Genomic DNA, 21,558 nt, shown 5'->3' on the forward strand with positions numbered 1-21,558 from the left:
ATGTGGGGGAACTATATTGCACCTAATGTGGGGGAACTGTACTGCACCTAATGTGGGGGAACTATATTGCACCTAATGTGGGGGAACTATACTGCACCTAATGTGAGGAGAACTATACTGCACCTAATGTGGGGGAACTGTACTGCACCTAATGTGGGGGAACTGTACTGCACCTAATGTGGAGGAACTGTGCTACTAACCTAATGTGGGGGAACTATACTACTAACCTAATGTGGGGGAACTATACTACCACCTAATGTGGGGGAACTATACTGCCAACCTAATGTGGGGGAACTGTACTACTAACCTAATGTGGGGGAACTATACTGCCAAGCTAATGTGGGGGAAATATATTTCCATCCTAATGTGGGAGATTTATACTGCCAACCTAATGTGGGGGAACTATGCTACCAACCTAATGTGGGGGAACTATACAAAAATATAAAATTGTACTATTCTGATCCCTATAGCCCTTTTATTTTTCTATATATGGGGATGTATGAGGGTAATTTTTAGCGCTGTGAATTGTAGTTTTTATCGGTACCATTTTTTTTTTTTTTTGCTTTTTAGATATTTTTTATGGTATTTGAAGTGACCAAAAATGTGCTAATCTGATTAGTGCACTATTACGACTTTTGGGACCCCAGTTCTGATTTTGCCCAGGGCCATGCTAAGCCTAAAACCGGCCCTGGATCCAATCCTCCTATACTATGCATGCAGGAGTGTGTGTGTGTGTGTGTGTGTATATATATATATATATATATATATATATATATATATACATAAACACACGCGTGCGCGGAGTGAGTTTGTGCTTTAGGGTGCACACCCTAATGCAGTAGGCTGCGCATGCCTATGGTTGACAACAATTATTTGCATTCCCTTAACGCTGTTACTAAGACCTGGGGTAATGGTTTTCTGCTGTGAAATCTGGATGGTCTTGGTAATGTTTATGGATGGGGACCATTGAGCCATGGCGGAGTTCATAGTGATGGCTGGCGCGCTCCTCTTCAGGCTGATATTTTCCCAGGCGTCCATCAATTTTGGAGGTTTTACTGTAAAACCCACCTGCTGCTTTTTAGAATTCAACATCTCTCAAGCATCTTGCACTTTACCCTTTATTCTGAAACGTGCATCTTTGGCGACCAGTTTCTCGCGGGCATCCTTCATGCCTAGCTTCAGACGGGCATCTGTCACGCCAATCTTCTGACGGGCATCAAACGTTCTCTGGAAACTGGGTGCAGGGATGCACGTATCAGAATAAAGGGTAACGTGCAAGATGCCATTGCAAGGCAGCTTGTCCTGGTATGGCATAGTAAGTTTTATCTCCGGAGCATGTCCTACATTTGGGGAAACAGGGTAATAAACTTGAAATTTCCAGAACGATAACCAACACACAACGGAACGCTTGTTGCGTGTGATTTCTTAAGTAAAATTTTAATAAAAAGATACATAGAGAAATTAATTCTGCTTCCTCATAATATTTGGTGAAAATTATGATTTTTTTGTGGTCCACTCGTTAATTTACGCTGTTAAATTATGTTGTTCTTGGGGGGGGTAATTGTGAAGCTTTGGTGTGTACTCTTGCATCAGCCAACTCCAGGCTGTGTCCTTCAGGCAATATATGGGTTACTGATGCCGCAGAGGTGGGGACTGGGTCTGTGAATTTCAAAATTTGGGATAGCAGGTGCAACCTAGGAGAAATCTTTGTGAAACATTTCTCAAGGTCTTGCTTTTTGGGGGGGATTGTGAAGCCCTTGTGTGTACTGGTGCATCAGCCAACTCCAGGCTGTGTCCTTGAGCCAATATATGGGTTACTAATGCCGCTGTGGTGGGGCCTGGGTCTGTGAATTTCAATTTTTTTGGATAGTGGGTGCTACCTATGAGAAATCTTTGTCATAAATTTCTCATTGTGTTGTTTTTTGGTGGGGATTGTGAATCCCTGGTGTGTACTCTTGCATCAGCCAACTCCAGGCTGTGTCCTTCAGGCAATATATGGGTTACTGATGCCGCAGAGGTGGGGCCTGGGTCTGTTAATTTCAAAATTTTCGTTAGCAGGTGCTACCTATGAGAAATCTTTGTGAAAAATGTCTCAATGTCTTGTTTTTTGGGGGGGATTGTGAAGCCCTGGTGTGTACTGGTGCATCAGCCAACTCCAGGCTGTGTCCTTCAGGCAATATATGGGTTACTGATGCCGCAGAGGTGGGGCCTGGGTCTGGGAATTTCAAATTTTTGGATAGCGGGTGCTACCTATGAGAAATCTTTGTCATAAATTTCTCATTGTGTTGTTTTTTGGTGGGGATTGTGAATCCCCGGTGTGTACTCTTGCATCAGCCAACTCCAGGCTATGTCCTTCAGGCAATATATGGGTTACTGATGCCGCAGAGGTGGGGCCTGGGTCTGTTAATTTCAAACTTTTGGATAGCGGGTGCTACCTATGAGTAATCTTTGTGAAACATTTCTCAATGTCTTGTTTTTTGGGGGGGATTGTGAAGCCCTGGTGTGTACTGGTGCATCAGCCACCTCCAGGCTGTGTCCTTCAGGCAATATATGGGTAACTGATGCCGCAGAGGTGGGGCCTGGGTCTGGGAATTTCAAATTTTGGGATAGCGGGTGCTACCTATGAAAAATCTTTGTCAAAAACTTCTCATATTGTGTTGTTGTTTTTTTTTTTTTGGGGGGGGGGGGGATTGTGAAGCCCTAGTGTGTAGTGTACTAGTGCATCAGCCAACTCCACGCTGTGCCATTCAGCCACTAAATGGTCTCCTCTTGCTGCCAACATGTCCACGCTGTGTCATTCAGCCACTATATGGTGTCCTCATGCTGCCAACACCTCCATGCTGTGCCATTCAGCCACTATATGGTGTCCTCATGCTGCCAACACCTCCACGCTGTGCCATTCAGCCACTATATAGTGTCCTCATGCTGCCAACACCTCCATGCTGTGCCATTCTGCCACTATATGGTATCCTCATGCTGCCAACACCTCCACGCTGTGCCATTCTGCCACTATATGGTGTCCTCATGCTGCCAACACCTCCACGCTGTGCCATTCAGCCACTATATGGTCTCCTCATGCTGCCAACACCTCCACGCTGTGTCATTCTGCCACTATATGGTGTCCTCATGCTGCCAACACCTCCACGCTATGTCATTCAGTCACTATATGGTCTCCTGACACTGAGGCCACCACCAGGCTTTGTAATTGTGCTGCTGTGAGCCAGTGATTCTAAGAGCGATGCCGGTAATCTGCATGCTATTCTGAATAACAATATTATTTCACTACCCCAGCACACTCCATATGCTGTATGTAGGCTAGAAATGGCCTTTTTTAATATCGATTCGCCGCAAACAAATTCGGATCGAAACAAACTTTTTTGGAAAATTCGGCGAATCGGCCGAATCGAATTTTTGAAAAGTTCGCTCATCTCTAATGATAGCCAATGCCTAGAATCTAGGCATTGGCTATAATTTTTACTCATTCAATATACTATTGCAGTTTTCTAGATTATAAGGCCTTAGATGCTATACTACTGGCTATTAAGTGATTAGATGCTGAATCAGAATTTTACTAGGGAATGCTGGGATTGTTTGCAGACAGGTACAGGAAATTCTAGCAAATGGATTAGTTATTATACTGTGTTACTACTACATGTTACAAATTCTATAGTTTGGACTGGTTGCGATTATAATGATTGGATACCGAAAATACTGTACCACTAGGCTAAATTAGTAAAGTATGTATATTTTAACCGGTTGCCGTCTAAGGACGAGCCGGCTCGCCCTGAGACGGCAACCGTTGTACGGTGCGGGCTCCCGACTCGAAGCCGCGTCATAATGGCCGGTCTCCGGCTGGTTCCTGTAGCTGGAGGCTGGCGTTAATAGCGGACATGTGGCGGCTAATAACCCTTTAGATTGCCGCTGTCAAAGTTTGAGCCTCTTTGAGCCAACAACCCAATACAGAATAATGATCTTTTATGGGGATGATCATCTCAAAGAAAAGAGTTTACACATTGTTTAAGTGTCCAGTGCAGTCTGCATGCATGTTTAACACACAAATACATTTTTATTATGTGTCTATTTGTTAATCCTTAATCCTCTTAATTGGTCTTCAGCATGAAGTTGACTTGAGGAAGTACCCAGTACAAAGGGTGCAAAACTAGTAATCCTTCAGTAAATACTTTTATTGTTTTATCAAAATAAAAGCTTGTGTAAGATGACATCTGCTAGTGTCTCCAAAAACTATATGAGCTACAACTTAGAAGAGAAGCCAGCACTATGTGTGTCACGATTCGGCTGGCAGGAGGTGGATCCTCTGTGCCAGAGAGGGATTGGCGTGGACCGTGCTAGTGGACCGGTTCTAAGTTACTACTGGTATTCACCAGAGCCCGCCGCAAAGCGGGATGGTCTTGCAGCGGCGGTAGTAACCAGGTCGTATCCACTAGCAACGGCTCAACCTCTCTGACTGCTGAAGATAGGCGCGGTACAAGGGAGTAGACAAGAGCAAGGTCGGACGTAGCAGAAGGTCGGGGCAGGCAGCAAGGATCGTAGTCAGGGGCAACGGCAGGAGGTCTGGAACACAGGCTAGGAACACACAAGGAAACGCTTTCACTGGCACAATGGCAACAAGATCCGGCGAGGGAGTGCAGGGGAAGTGAGGTATACATAGGGAGTGCACAGGTGAACACACTAATTAGAACAACTGCGCCAATCAGTGGCGCAGTGGCCCTTTAAATCGCAGAGACCCGGCGCGCGCGCGCCCTAGGGAGCGGGGCCGCGCGCGCCGGGACAGGACCGACGGAGAGCGAGTCAGGTACGGGAGCCGGGGTGCGCATCGCGAGCGGGCGCCACCCGCATCGCGAATCGCATCCCGGCTGGAGGCGGTATCGCAGCGCACCCGGTCAGTGGATCTGACCGGGGCGCTGCAGTAGCGAGGATGTGGCGAGCGCTCCGGGGAGGAGCGGGGACCCGGAGCGCTCGGCGTAACAGTACCCCCCCCCTTGGGTCTCCCCCTCTTCTTGGAGCCTGAGAACCTGAGGACCAGACTTTTGTCTAGGATGTTGTCCTCAGGTTCCCAGGATCTCTCTTCAGGACCACAGCCCTCCCAATCGACCAATAATTTTTTTTTCCCTCTGACCGTCTTGGAGGCCAGTATCTCCTTTACGGAGAAGATGTCAGAGGAACCGGAAACAGGAGTGGGAGAAACAAGTTTGGGAGAGAAACGGTTGATGATGAGTGGTTTAAGAAGAGAGACATGAAAGGCATTAGGAATACGAAGAGAAGGAGGAAGAAGAAGTTTGTAAGAGACAGGATTAATTTGGCACAAGATTTTGAAAGGACCAAGATAGCGTGGTCCCAGTTTGTAGCTGGGGACACGGAAGCGGACATATTTAGCGGAGAGCCATACCTTGTCTCCGGGAGAAAAAATGGGGGGAGCTCTTCTTTTCTTATCGGCAAACTTTTTCATGCGAGATGAAGCCTGTAAAAGAGAATTTTGGGTCTCTTTCCATATGGTGGAAAGATCACGAGTCACTTCATCCACAGCGGGCAAACCAGAGGGCAAGGGAGTAGGGAGGGGGGGAAGAGGGTGACGGCCGTACACCACGAAAAATGGGGATTTAGAAGAAGATTCAGAGACTCTGAAGTTGTACGAGAATTCGGCCCATGGTAGAAGATCTGCCCAGTCATCCTGGCGGGAGGAAACAAAATGCCGTAAATAGTCACCCAGGACCTGGTTAATTCTTTCTACTTGCCCATTGGATTGAGGATGATAAGCAGAAGAGAAGTTTAATTTAATCTTGAGTTGTTTACAGAGAGCCCTCCAGAATTTTGACACGAATTGGACGCCTCTATCCGAGACGATCTGCGTGGGCAAACCGTGAAGACGAAAAATGTGTACAAAAAATTGTTTTGCCAACTGAGGCGCTGAAGGAAGACCAGGAAGAGGAATAAAATGTGCCATCTTGGAAAATCGATCAACGACCACCCAAACAACAGTGTTGCCACGGGATGGGGGTAAGTCTGTAATAAAGTCCATACCAATCAGAGACCAAGGCTGTTCGGGGACAGGCAGAGGATGAAGGAGACCAGCAGGCTTCTGGCGAGGAGTCTTATCCCGGGCACAGACAGTACAGGCCCGCACAAAATCAACAACATCCGTCTCCAGAGTCGGCCACCAATAGAAGCGAGAGATGAGTTGCAAAGACTTTTTGATGCCCGCATGGCCAGCGAGGTGGGAGGAGTGACCCCATTTGAGAATCCCGAGACGTTGGCGTGGAGAAACGAAGGTCTTCCCTGGAGGAGTTTGCCTGATGGAGGCTGGAGAAGTGGAGATCAGACAGTCAGGAGGAATGATGTGTTGCGGAGAGACCTCTACTTCTGAAGCATCCGAGGAACGAGAGAGAGCATCGGCCCTAATGTTCTTGTCGGCAGGGCGAAAATGAATTTCAAAGTTAAAACGGGCAAAGAACAAAGACCACCTGGTCTGGCGAGGATTCAGCCGTTGGGCAGACTGGAGATAGGAGAGACTCTTGTGGTCGGTGTAAATGATAACTGGAAATTTTGATCCATCCAGCAGATGCCTCCATTCCTCAAGTGCCAATTTAATGGCCAGTAGTTCTCGATCCCCGATGGAGTAGTTCCTCTCCGCCGGAGAGAAGGTCCTAGAAAAAAACCCACAAGTAACAGCATGCCCGGAAGAATTTTTTTGTAGAAGGACCGCTCCAGCTCCCACTGAGGAGGCATCAACCTCCAATAGGAAGGGTTTAGATGGGTCAGGTCTGGAGAGCACGGGAGCAGAAGAAAAGGCAGACTTGAGCCGTTTAAATGCGTCTTCCGCTTGAGGAGACCAAGACTTAGGATTGGCATTCTTCTTGGTTAAAGCCACGATAGGAGCCACAATAGTGGAAAAATGAGGAATAAATTGTCTGTAATAATTGGCGAACCCCAAAAAACGTTGGATAGCACGGAGTCCGGAGGGGCGTGGCCAATCTAAGACGGCAGAGAGTTTATCTGGGTCCATTTGTAGTCCCTGGCCAGAGACCAAGTATCCTAGGAAAGGAAGAGATTGACATTCAAACAGACATTTCTCCATTTTGGCATAAAGTTGATTGTCTCGAAGTCTCTGAAGAACCATGCGGACATGCTGGCGATGTTCTTCTAAGTTGGCAGAAAAAATCAGAATATCGTCCAGATACACAACAACACAGGAATATAAGAGATCACGAAAAATTTCATTAACAAAGTCTTGGAAGACGGCAGGGGCGTTGCACAGGCCAAAGGGCATGACTAGATACTCAAAGTGTCCATCTCTGGTGTTAAATGCAGTTTTCCATTCGTCCCCCTCCCTGATGCGGATGAGATTATAAGCACCTCTTAAGTCCAGTTCGGTAAAGATGTGGGCACCTTGAAGGCGATCAAAGAGTTCTGAGATAAGAGGTAGGGGGTAGCGGTTCTTTACCGTGATTTTATTAAGTCCGCGGTAATCAATGCAAGGACGTAGGGAGCCATCTTTTTTGGACACAAAGAAAAATCCAGCTCCGGCAGGAGAGGAGGATTTGCGGATAAACCCCTTTTTTAAATTTTCCTGGATGGATTCAGACATAGCAAGAGTCTCTGGGGCGGACAGAGGATAAATTCTGCCCCGGGGTGGAGTAGTGCCCGGGAGGAGGTCAATAGGACAGTCATAAGGCCTGTGAGGAGGTAAAGTCTCAGCTTGTTTTTTACAAAATACGTCAGCATAGTCCATATAAGCCTTAGGGAGACCGGTTACAGGGGGACCCACAGGGTCACGGCAGGGAGTACTGGGAACCGGTTTAAGACAGTCCTTGAAACAAGAAGTACCCCAGCTCTTGATCTCTCCTGTGGACCAATCAAGGGTTGGGGAATGGCGTTGAAGCCACGGTAGTCCAAGGAGAATTTCGGAAGTGCAATTGGGGAGGACCAAAAACTCAATTTTTTCTTTATGAGGTCCGATGCACATTAGGAGGGGCTCCGTGCGGTAACGCACGGTACAGTCCAATCTTTCATTGTTAAGGCCAAAATAAAATTTCCTGCAGATCCGGAATCCAAGAAGGCCATAGTAGAGAAGGAGAAGGTAGAGGCAGATATCCGCACAGGCACAGTAAGGCGTGGAGAAGCAGAGTTGACATCAAGAACTGTCTCACCCTTGTGCGGAGTCAGCGTACGTCTTTCCAGGCGGGGAGGACGGATAGGACAATCCTTCAGGAAGTGTTCGGTACCGGCACAGTACAGGCAAAGATTCTCCATGCGGCGTCGTGTCCTCTCTTGAGGTGTCAAGCGAGACCGGTCAACTTGCATAGCCTCCACGGCGGGAGGCACAGGAACGGATTGCAGAGGACCAGAGGAGAGAGGAGCCGGGGAGAAAAAACGCCTCGTGCGAACAAAGTCCATATCCTGGCGGAGCTCCTGACGCCTTTCGGAAAAACGCATGTCAATGCGAGTGGCTAGATGAATGAGTTCATGCAGGTTAGCAGGAATTTCTCGTGCGGCCAGAACATCTTTAATGTTGCTGGATAGGCCTTTTTTAAAGGTCGCGCAGAGGGCCTCATTATTCCAGGATAATTCGGAAGCAAGAGTACGGAATTGGATGGCGTACTCGCCAACGGAAGAATTACCCTGGACCAGGTTCAGCAGGGCAGTCTCAGCAGAAGAGGCTCGGGCAGGTTCCTCAAAGACACTTCGAATTTCCGAGAAAAAGGAGTGTACAGAGGCAGTGACGGGGTCATTGCGGTCCCAGAGCGGTGTGGCCCATGACAGAGCTTTCCCAGACAGAAGGCTGACTACGAAAGCCACCTTAGACCTTTCAGTAGGAAACTGGTCCGACATCATCTCCAAGTGCAGGGAACATTGCGAAAGAAAGCCACGGCAAAACTTAGAGTCCCCATCAAATTTATCCGGCAAGGATAGTCGTAGGCCGGAAGCGGCCACTCGCTGCGGAGGAGGTGCAGGAGCTGGCGGAGGAGATGATTGCTGGAGCTGTGGTAGTAGCTGCTGTAGCATCACGGTCAGTTGAGACAGCTGGTGGCCTTGTTGCGCTATCTGTTGCGACTGCTGGGCGACCACCGTGGTGAGGTCGGCGACAATTGGCAGTGGAACTTCAGCGGGATCCATGGCCGGATCTACTGTCACGATTCGGCTGGCAGGAGGTGGATCCTCTGTGCCAGAGAGGGATTGGCGTGGACCGTGCTAGTGGACCGGTTCTAAGTTACTACTGGTATTCACCAGAGCCCGCCGCAAAGCGGGATGGTCTTGCAGCGGCGGTAGTAACCAGGTCGTATCCACTAGCAACGGCTCAACCTCTCTGACTGCTGAAGATAGGCGCGGTACAAGGGAGTAGACAAGAGCAAGGTCGGACGTAGCAGAAGGTCGGGGCAGGCAGCAAGGATCGTAGTCAGGGGCAACGGCAGGAGGTCTGGAACACAGGCTAGGAACACACAAGGAAACGCTTTCACTGGCACAATGGCAACAAGATCCGGCGAGGGAGTGCAGGGGAAGTGAGGTATACATAGGGAGTGCACAGGTGAACACACTAATTAGAACAACTGCGCCAATCAGTGGCGCAGTGGCCCTTTAAATCGCAGAGACCCGGCGCGCGCGCGCCCTAGGGAGCGGGGCCGCGCGCGCCGGGACAGGACCGACGGAGAGCGAGTCAGGTACGGGAGCCGGGGTACGCATCGCGAGCGGGCGCCACCCGCATCGCGAATCGCATCCCGGCTGGAGGCGGTATCGCAGCGCACCCGGTCAGTGGATCTGACCGGGGCGCTGCAGTAGCGAGGATGTGGCGAGCGCTCCGGGGAGGAGCGGGGACCCGGAGCGCTCGGCGTAACAATGTGCCTGGCCTAGAGAAGGGCCCCGCTTCCGCCCACCTGATCTGCCACACACACACTCTAGCACACCAGGTGCGGGAGCGGCTGCCTCCTTCTAAGTCCCATTCTATGCTTCCTGCTCCTTCTGAATCACATTGTGCAACACAACACACGAGGATTGTGGACAGGAGGCAGCAGCTCCTGTTTATAGTTAGAACTGTGGTGACCCACGGTGATGGCAGGACCACGTGGTGTAGCGGTGTAGGTGGATGGGGCAAGATGCTATTAACCCCAGGGGAAAGGTGTTATTAACCCCTAATCTTTGTGACGCCAGAGTGGTTTTTGGGTACCAGAACCACCCAAACGGTATCTCCGCTATTCCAATAGCTAGGCAGTGAAAATGAGAGTCCACAACCAGGTTATGGTTTAACGGAGGCTTTACTGAGGTCAGATAGGTGTTATCTTCACAGCTGGGCCAGAATCCCAGAGAGGTGGCCAGGAACACAGAAGAACCTCGCAGCTTGCTGGGACCAATTATACTTGTAATAGAATTGACTTGAGGCTTGTCTAGACTTTAGATAGTGACAGCAGACATAGACTTGATTTACTGGAATGACTGTAGATTTGAGGCCTTCCAGGTACTGGACATTAGCACTGAGACATCTGGTCTCCACTGTTCCTCAGAAGCAATCAGCAAAAGAGCCAAAGAGATTGCAGCACCTCCCTTACTTATAAAGGGGGGCTGTACTAGAAGCCCATAGGTCAAGCTGCAGTGTTAAGCTGGTGCCCTCTGGGTAACAGGTGATAACATAAACATAACATGTGACATTTCACAGGTCCTTTAGACATTTACTAAAGAGTCCTCCAAAGGTCCTTTATACTGACTATACATTGACATACTGACTATAATCCTATTACATTACATAACACTATAATAACAGCAGGGGAGACACTGCAGGAGAGCCCCCCAGGTCACTAAGGGTCTAAACCTGACAGGGCCTAAATGTAGTGCAGGACCATGTCCTGTACTGAGACATCACAGAACAGTCCCGGACCAAGCAGCTGATAAATGCATAAGGGGGAGGGGCAAGGCACTCATGTACAGTAAGGAGACGAGATAGCTGTCTCCTCCTCACCAGCATGGCTCTGTATCTGAGCCGTAATATTAAGCAGTGCTGGCACCGCAGCTACCAGTTCTGTCTTTATCTTCTATTGGCTGGCAGCTAATTATGTCATCATAAGCTGCCAGTCATGTGCAGGTGAGAAAGGAAGAGAATGGAGAGCAGGAAGCTGGTGCAGAGAAAGTACTCTGCATTAGGGTATAGCCTTTATTACTGCCCCCCTACAGTCACATGCCTTACTTTCCCTATTACTACTTCTATTAATTACCTCTCTGTTTCTAGTACTACTATTCCTATTACATGCCCCACTGTCCCTATCACTAAAACTCCTATTACATGCTTCTGTTGTGGCCCAGTTCAGAAGTAGTCCTTCTTTACCCTGTTGGGTTCTTTCGGGTGGACTCAGTCCCAGTCCCTTGGCCCTGCACACTCCTCAGAACTCTCGTCACCCCTTCTATTACATAAAGAGTTAATGTATTATACTTAAGGTAATGTGCCTTTAAGCATTGTTGCTAAGCCTGTGTAACCAGGGAAGGTGCCAGTGACCAGGTGACTCGTGGGTGACCTATGGGACCCCTCCAAATTGCTCCCTTTTATAGCAGGGAGGAGCTAGCTTAGTCAGTTCTATGCATGCTGAAGAACAGTGAAGTGAAGACCTGAGATTGTCTGGTGTTTCTCAGAGAGACCAAGGCCTAACCACGCAGCTACGCTTCCATCAACCGTGAACACCCTTCAGGTGAAAGTCAAAGCCTGGTAAGCAACCACAGGGAAGAAGTCTAGTCAGTCATAGTCAAGTCTGTCAAGTCTAAAGTCAGCGTGGATTGCATTATTCAGTCCAAGTCCATTACAAGTCCCAGCGAGCCTGCAAGTCTCCTAAAGTCACTGGTCATCTCCTTGGGCCTAACTGAGCTGTAAAGACTTTTAACATCTGTCTGCTTCAGTTAAGCAGCCGTTGTTCTGTAACCTTGCATCTGAGTGCATCACACCCCTTACCACACCTCAGTGTCCCACCTACTACTCCTCCTTTTACATGCCTCACTGCCCTTAGTACTTCTACTCATATTACATGCCTCACTGTCCCTAGTAATACTATTCCTATTGTGGTGACCCCAAGTTGTTGGGTGACCACGGGGCGTGAAGGGTGTAGGTGGATGGGGCAGATGGTGTTGACCCCATGGGCAAGATGTTATTAACCCCTAATGTTCATGACACCAGAGTGTTTATTTTTAAAACTGTAATTTTTATTAAAGATTTTAAGTTTTTGTTCAAACAAGAAAAATAAAACACAGTAAGGTACGTGGATACAATATGCAAGAAAACGCGGAATGGAAAATCCAAAGTGTATACAATCAAAAATTATAATATCCATTATTGAACCAAGTTACTAAGAGATCAGTTAAATACAAATGCAAGGGACTCAGGACAGACAAAAGTAAAACAACACAACATAGAACAAGTCCCCACTAAGCACCGAAGAGACAAAGGGAAGGAAAGGACAAACAAAAACAGGGGAGGGGGTACTCAAATTACTATCAATTCTCCATAATATGAAAAAATTGGGATACAATACTAATTGGTTGCTATGGGCAACTGCACAACTCTTCCTTTACACAGGTTTCAATAAATCTCCTCATCCATAAACTTATCCTAACTTAAACCTTATAAAAAAAAATCTCATATGAACCATTTTGTTAATCAATTTATGGAAATTATTTTACGTATCTTAACATACATACCTTAGATGGTCCGAGTGCATGTGACTTACATAAATTAAATCAGCCCGGCACAATCTCTCCATCCAATCTGAAGGAGGCTCATGAAGCAGCCACCATCCTCGAGCAAATGCTGGACCAATGAGCCAAGGATCAAAGACCATGTATGTTTCACCAAACTTCAACTCCATGCAGGCATGCGTTAGATAGGTAATCTACAAAAACATATTTTTTACTATTATTCTTGCTTTCAACTGAGCCGAATCTGGTAGTATATTGCAATATTGAGTTTAAAAATTAAATATATGTTTAGAAAAATTAAAAAGGAAGTGCAAACTTTCCACCAGCATGTCATGAAAATCCCCTAGACTATTTTATAAACCTGCATACATTTTCAACATACAGTGAATTATGCAATAAAATGATTTAATTAAACAATGAAAAAAATTAGCAAATAACCATAATCTGAGTTGACCGACAAAATGTGTGGACACATTTTATGTAGTGCAATGCACAAAAACAGTTTTGCAAGTAAACTTACAGTACCCTGAACACATTTATGCAGTTTGCGAAAAAGTTTTCTCACAGCCACACAATTTATTAGGGACACTCCAAAATCATCACTGCAGCACTCCACCAATCTGGGCTTTATGGCAAAGTAGCAAGAAATCAACCTTTCCTTTCCAGTGACACATGAAAGCTCACCTGGAGTTTGCAAGTAAGCACCTAAAGAATTCTCAGACTGTGATAAACAAGATTTCATAACTAGACATGAGACTCACATTATGCTAAATTCTTTCTTTACTGAATTAATAGTGTGTTAGGCCCCAGGGGTAGGGGTAGTACAGTCAGGGATTTGCTTCGGTATATCAGTGGTTAATGTTAACCCTATAGTTCGTGACGCCAGGCTGAGGGCTAGTATGCTGAGATGATTCTCCGGCCTATTGCTACCCTTCCCAGTAACGATAGGTGCATAAGAATAAAGACTGAAGGTCCACAAGGTAGTTGAATTTGAACTTGCATAAACTTTACTTAACGGCTTGCGGTACATCCACACAGTAGTAACAGTCTCAATTAAACAGTCTCTATATACTTCAATGACTGACAGATGTTGCGGACCTTGACTTTAGACAATAGTCCCTGAATTCAGGGTATATTGCGAAGATCCGTTCGGATTTAGGGGATAGATAAGGTCCGGTGGTCTAGCAGAGTGTTTAGGGATTGATACACTCACAATTTGGAATAGAACAGCCATCGCCGCAAGGCTAAGGCCTAGACTCACTGATGACAGCAGCGCAGATCCTTTCTCGTCAACAGCCAGGAACAAAGAGAGCGATTAACCCCTTAAGGACCGGGGTTTTTTCCGTTTTTGCATTTTCGTTTTTTGCTCCTTGCCTTTAAAAAATCATAACTCTTTCAATTTTGCACCTAAAAATCTATATGATGGCTTATTTTTTGCACCACCAATTCTACTTTGTAATGACGTCAGTCATTGTGCCCAAAAATCTACGGTGAAACGGGAAAAAAAATCATTGTGAGACAAAATTGAAAAAAAAAAACGCCATTTTGTAACTTTTGGGGGCTTCCGTTTCTACGTAGTACATTTTTCGGTACAAAATGACACCTTACCTTTATTCTGTAGGTCCATATGATTAAAATGATACCCTACTTATACAGGTTTGAATTTGTCGCACTTCTGGAAAAAATCATAACTTCATGCAGAAAAATTTATACGTTTAAAATTGTCATCTTCTGACCCCTATAACTTTTTTATTTTTCCGTGTATGGGGCGGTATGAGGGCTCATTTTTTGCGCCGTGATCTGAAGTTTTTAACGGTACCATTTTTGCATTGATAGGACTTATTGATCGATTCATTCATGATATAAAAAGTGACCAAAAATGCACTATTTTGGACTTTGGAATTTTTTTGCGCGCACGCCATTGACCGTGCGGTTTAATTAACGATATATTTTTATAATTCGGACATTTCCGCACGCGGCGATACCATTTATGTTTATTTTTATTTTTAATTACACTGTGTTTTTTCTTTTATGGGAAAAGGGGGGTGATTCAAACTTTTAATAGGGAAGGGGTTAAATGATGTTTATTCACTTTTTTTTGCACTTTTTTTTTGCAGTGTTATAGGTCCCATAGGGACCTATAACACTGCACACACTGATCTTTTACATTGATCACTGGTTTCTCATAAGAAACCAGTGATCAATGATTCTGCCGCATGACTGCTCATGCCTGGATCTCAGGCACTGAGCTGTCATTCGGCGATCGGACAGCGAGGAGGCAGGTAGGGGCCCTCCCGCTGTCCTGTCAGCTGTTCGGGATGCCGCGATTTCACCGCGGCTATCCCGAACAGCCCACTGAGCTAGCCGGCATGCTTTCGGTTTCACTTTAGACGCGGCGTTCAACTTTGAACGCCGCGTCTAAAGGGTTAATAGCACGCGGCACAGCGATCAATGTCGCGCGCTATTAGCCACGGGTCCCGGCCGTTGTTAGAGGCCGGGCCCGAACCGCTATGACGCGGGGCCACGCCGTGGCCCCGCGTTATAGATCGGGAGTGGACACATGACGTTCCAGTACGTCATGTGTCCTTAAGGGGTTAATGGCCGCCGCGCCCTTATATGGGCAGGGGCGGGGCCGTTTTGATTGGTCCAGCCATCTGTCACTCACCGTCACAAAGGAAATGAGTGCCCAGAAATACCATAGAGTTTACCTGATCACGTGACCCGCAGGTCCTGCTACGCTTCTCACAGGTAATTAACTATTTATATACATTTTATACAGTTAGACTTCCACAAATAAGGAGCATATGATTAGAGCAATGACTATAGGGGTGAGAGGTGACTAGGGGTGGACTATACAAAAGGACCCCGACGTCCTAGGGACTCTGGCTATGGGGACCTATAAACAGGTACCATATAGGATGCGGTACCGGTACACCACAATAGCAGCAAACAAAGAGTTAATAAACAGTTAGCAAGAACAAAGTTGAAGCAGTACATTAAGTCCAGTATTTAATCAGTAATGGTACAGTCCTCCCTGGATCCTATGGAAGCCGGTGAGTTGCTAAGCAACATCTGGAGGGCTACAGTCTGAGACCACTATACAGTGGTCTCTAAACTGTAGCCCTACAGATGTTGCAAAACTACAACTTCCAACATGCCCAGACAGCTGTTTGCTGTGTGGGCATGCTGGGATTTGTAGTTTTGCAACCGCTGGAAGGCTGCAGTTTGGTGATCACTGTGCAGTGATCTCTAAACTGTGACCCTCTAGATCTTGCACAACTACAACTCATAGCATGCCCACACAGCAGTTTGCTGTCTGGGCATGCTGGGATTTGTAGTTTTGCAACATCTGGAGGGCCACAGTTTAGAGATCACTGTGCAGTGGTCTCTAAACTGTAGCCCTCCAGATGTTGTAAAACTGCAAATCCCTGCATGCCCAAACAGCAAACAGCTGTCTTGACATGCTGGGAGTTGTAGTTGCGTACCTCCAGCTGTTGCGTAACTTGCAACAGCTGGAGGCACACTGGTTGGAAAATACTGAGTTAGGTAACAGAAGGTTTTCCAACCAGTGTGCCTCCAGCTCTTGCAAAAGTGCAACTCCCAGCATGCACGGTCTGTCAGTACATGCTGAGTTGCAGTGAAACAACTGGAGGTTTGCACCCCCCCCCCCCCCCTCATGTGAATGTACAGGGTACTACATTCCCACGAGCGAGTTTACAGAGAATTTTCTGTTTCAAGTTTGGGCTGCGGCAAATTTTTCGCCGCAGCGCAAACTCCTAGCGGAAAACTCACCGTTAACGCCCGCCAGTGTGAATGTACCCTTAAAACACTACACTACACTAACACAAATTAAAGGGTAAAATACTACATATACACCCCCTTACACTGTCCCCCCAATAAAAATGAAAAACATATTGTACGGCAGTGTTTCCAAAACGAAGCCTCCAGCTGACTGTCCAGGCATGCTGGGAGTTTAGCAAGAGCTAGAGGCACTCTGTTTGGGAATCACTGGTGTAGAATACCCCTATGTCCACCCCTATGCAATCCCAATGTAGTCCTCAAATGCGCATGGTGCTCTCTCACTTTGGAGCCCTGTCGTATTTCAAGGAAACAGTTTAGGGCCACATATGGGGTATTTCCGTACTCAAGAGAAATTGCACTATACATTTTGGGGGGATTTTTCTCCTTTAACCTCTTATGAAAAGGAAAAGTTGGGGGCTACACCAGCCTGTTAGTGTAAAAAAAATGTAATCTTTTACACTAACATGCTGGTGTTGCCCCATACTTTTTGTTTTCACAAGCGGTAAAAGCAAAAAAAAGACCTCCAAAATTTGTAACGCAATTTCTCCTGAGTACGGAAATACCCCTTATGTGGGCATTTTTGGACCCCATTTTGGAAACTACACACCTCACGGTACGTAACAAGGGGTATAGTGAGCCTTAACACCTCACAGGTGTTTGACAAATTTTCATTAAAGTTGGATGGGAAAATGAAAAAAATATTTTTTTTTCACAAAAATGCTGGTGTTACCCTAAATTATTCATTTTCACAAGGGAAAATATTGTACACAATTTGTAACCCCATTTTTTCTGAGTAAGAAAATACCCCATATGTGGATGTAAAGTGCTCTGCGGGCGCACTACAATGCTCAAAAGAGAAGGAGCGCCATTGTGATTTTGAAGAGAAAATTTGTCCGGAATTGAAGGCCACGTGTGTTTAGAAAGCCCCCATAGTGCCAGAACAATGGATCCCCCCACATGTGACCCCATTTTGGAAACTACACCCCTCATGTAATGTAATAAGGGGTGCAGTGAGCATTTACGCCCCACAGGTGTCTGACAGATTTTTGGAACAGTGATCCGTGAAAAGGAAAAATGTAATTTTTCATTTGCACAACCCACTGTTCCAAAGATCTGTCAAATGCCAGTGGGGTGTAAATACTCACTGCACCCCTTATTAAATTCTGTGAGGGGTGTAGTTTCCAAAATGGGGTCACATGTGGGGGGGTCCACTGTTCTGGCACCATGGGGGGCTTTGTAAACGCACATGGCCCCCAACTTCCATTCCAAACAAATTCTCTTTCAAAAAGCTCAATGGTGCCCCTTCTCTTCTGAGCCTTGTAGCTCGCTAGCAGAGTGCTTGAGGTCCACACATGGGGTATTTCCATACTCAGATGAAATGGGGTTACAAATTTTGGCGGTCATTTTCTCCTATTACCCCTTGTAAAAATGTAAAATTTGGGGGGAAAACTACATTTTTGTGAAAAATTTTTTTTTTCATTTACACATCCAATTTTAACAAAAAGTCATCAAACACCTGTGGGGTGTTAAGGCTCACTGTACCCCTTTTTACATTCCTTGAGGGGTGTAGTTTCCAAAATAGTATGCCATGTGTTTTTTTTTTTTTTTTTTTTGCTGTTCTGGCACCATAGAGGCTTCCTAAATGCGACATGCCCCCCAAAAACCATTTTAGCAAAATTTGCTTTCCAAAAACCAAATTTGACTCCTTCTCTTCTGAGCATTGTAGTTCGCCCGCAGAGCATTTTACGTCCTAACATGGGGTATTTATTTACTCAGAAGAGATGGGGTTACAAATTTTGGGGGGCATTTTCTCCCATTACTCTTTGTAAAAATGATAAATTTGGGAAAATTTGGAAAAAAAATTCTTTTTCATTTAAATATCTGACATTAACGAAAAGTCGTCAAACACCTGTGGGGTGTTAAGGCTCACTGGACCCCTTGTTACGTGCCTTGAGCGGGTGTATTTTCCAAAATAGTGTGCCATGTGGGGTTTTCTGCTGTTCTGGCACCATAGGGGCTTCCTAAATGTGACATGCCCCCCAAAAACCATTTCATCAAAATTCTCTCTCCAAAATCCCATTGTCGCTCCTTCCTTTCTGAGCCCTCTACTGTGCCCGCCGAACACTTGCCATACACAAATGAGGTATTTCCTTACTCGAGAGAAATTGGATAACAAATTTTGGTGGGCTTTTTCTCCTATTACCCCTTGTAAAAATTTTTAAAAAATGGGTCTACAGGCACATGCGGGTGTAAAAAATGAAGATTTTGAATTTTCTCCTTCATTTTGCTGCTATTCCAAAGGTAAAGGGTTAACAAACTTTCTGAATGTCATTTTGAATACTTTGAGGGGTGCAGTTTTTATAATAGGGTAATTTATGGGGTATTTTTAATTAAAAAAAAGCCCTTCAAATCCACTTCAAAACTGAACTGGTCCCAGAAAATTTCCAATTTTTAAAATTTTGTGAAAAATTGGAAAATTGCTGCTGAACTTTGAAGCCCTCTGATGTCATCCAAAAGTAAAAACATGTCAACTTTATGATTAAAATATAAAGAAGACATATGGTATATTTGAATCAAAATATAATTTATTTGGACTGTCTGTTTTCCTTACAATCAGAGACCTTCAAAGTTAGAAAAATGCTAAATTTTAAATTTTTTCATCAAATTTTGGAATTTTTCACCAAGAAATTATTCAAGTATCGGCGGAAAATTTACCACTAACATAAAGTAGAATATGGTTGTCTGAAGAAACGCAGCTGGCACTAGTACAACTTTCACTTGCTAGCAGACATTGCTGAAACTTGGCCCTCAATGCAGTAATACAACAGTCTATAGGCTTGACTTATACCGGTGTTCAGTGATGAAAAGCAGATGCTGCACAATTCGTACAAATAAAGGGTAAGAAAAAAACGGGACGGGTCCCGTCTCTTCTCTACCCCCTCCCGACATGTGAAGTGACCTCTTGTTGGGAATAAATGAAAGAAGCATGACCATCGTGTGCCGTGAGTTTTTTCTTACCCTTTATTAGTACATAAAGTAGAATATGTCACGAAAAAACTATCTCGGAATCAGAATGAAAAGTAAAAGCATCCCAGAGTTGTTAATACTTATAGTGACAGTGGTCAGATGTGCAAAAAATGGCCGGGTCCTTAAGGTGAAAAAGGGCTGGGTTCCTTAAGGGGTTAAAAAACTGCTGCCATCTAATGTTCATTTCAGATAACTACATTCAATATATTATAGTAATTCATTATGTTCAGATTCCTTTTCTTCAATTTATACTGCTAATGTCATTAATTGAATAATAAATATATAAATAGCTTGTCAATAAATAAATAACTCATTTACAAATAAATCATAAATAAGACTAATAAATTAATAATTATCATTAAAATTAATTCATATTTATTCCTAAACTATTAATTATATACACATATTTTACAATTACTATACAATTCTATTTATCCTTAATTTCTTATATTATTTCCTATATTTTCTCATATGTATATTTCTAATCATACATGGTGAACGAGGAAACAACCAAAATTTCTGACACTCATAATTTTGATATTATAGATCAGTGGTTCTTAACCTGGGTTCGATTGAACCCCATTAGTTCGGTGAGTCAGTCCCGGGGTTCGGTTGGGGAGGTCGCAACAGGACAGACAAACCAAGCAATTGCTTGTGACCCCGAGCTGGCCCGGGGCCCCGAGCAGAGCCGGTGTTTTCCCATCCTGTAGTGATGGGGCAATTCCCCCCATCACTATTAACTCCCTGCGGCCCCGCGTTAAGTTTAAAAACGCAGGGCCACCAGGACATAGCGCACGCCGGGACGTCACTGACGACCAGTGTGTGCGCCCATGGAAACGAAGGCGCCGAGGACCGGAGGATAGAGAAGGAGGAAGACACGTGCTGGCCAGCTTGGTAAGTGACCGGCGGCACGTCATCTTCGGTGCTCCGACCACCGGTCCCGAGATCTACTGCTATAGCAGGAGCGGTGGTCGGAGCATTGAAGTGGGCAGTACACAGGCATACAGCCTCCAGCCATACACTGTATATGGCTGGAGGCTGTATGTCTGTGGGGGAATACTGCCTACATCAGTGGTCTTCAACCTGTGGACCTCCAGATGTTGCAAATCTACAACTCCCAGCATGCCCGGACAGCCGTTGGCTGTCAGAGCATGCTGGGAGTTTTAGTTTTGCAACATCTGGAGGTCCGCAGGTTGAAGACCACTGGCCTACACAATGTGGGGGAACACTGTCTGCGCCTAATGTGTGTGAACACTGCCTGCCTAATGTGTGGGGTAACACTGCCTGCGCCTAATGTGTGGGGGAATACTGCCTGCGTAATGTGTGGGGGACCACTGCCTGCCTAATGTGTCTTAATTGATTTGTTCATTTTGTGCACCTATGTATAAATATATACTTAAATATACACCTCCTATGTTTTGAATTTGAAAAAATCATATTTTATTTTTCCAATAAAGAGGGGTTCGGGGAATGCGCATATGAAACTGGTGGGGTTCAGCACCTCCAACAAGGTTAAAAACCACTGTTATAGATGAAAATCTATTACAGCCTATGGTGGACCAGTAGATCAATAAATCTGTACAGACAGCAGTTTGTTCTGCTATGTCTTCCATACACAATGTAATTGCTAAATTTGTGGCTTCAGCAATGAACCGTAACACATTTCATGGTTCCCCTCAAATGGGTCCAGCCACACCCTATGAGTTGTTTTAGTCCACAGAGGACTCCACCTCTCATATGGCGGGTGGATTTAAACAGGGTAAAGCTATTGTGAGAAGGTGAAGGGCATTGTAATTGCTATTGGGATTTGCTTTTACTCTGGACAGTTCCTGACACAGACAGAGGTGGCGGCACAGAGCACTGTGGTCAGACTAGAAAGAACTACACAGCTTCCTCTGTAGTATACAGCAGCTGATAAGTATTGGCAGGATTAAGATTTTTAAATAGAAGTAATTTACAAATCTGTGTAACGTTCTCTCACCAGTTTATTTAAAAACATTTGTTTTCCACCTGTTTTCCACCAGAGTATCTGTAACGAGATGCGCCCCG

At 45.5% G+C, this 21,558-nt stretch overlaps 1 protein-coding gene across 1 annotated transcript in view; it reads right to left on the reverse strand.

Moving 5' to 3' along the window:
• The window catches only part of LOC130273881 (cytidine monophosphate-N-acetylneuraminic acid hydroxylase-like), a 190,304-nt gene that overhangs the window by 146,727 nt on the left and 22,019 nt on the right, over positions 1-21,558 (reverse strand). Inside the window, exon 4 of the mRNA XM_056521325.1 lies at positions 12,685-12,875. Coding sequence (XP_056377300.1) covers positions 12,685-12,875 — 191 coding nt within the window. The remainder of the gene's footprint in view (positions 1-12,684; positions 12,876-21,558) is intronic.

The sequence above is a fragment of the Hyla sarda genome, chromosome 5, assembly GCF_029499605.1.
Source record: "Hyla sarda isolate aHylSar1 chromosome 5, aHylSar1.hap1, whole genome shotgun sequence".
NCBI lineage: Eukaryota > Metazoa > Chordata > Amphibia > Anura > Hylidae > Hyla > Hyla sarda.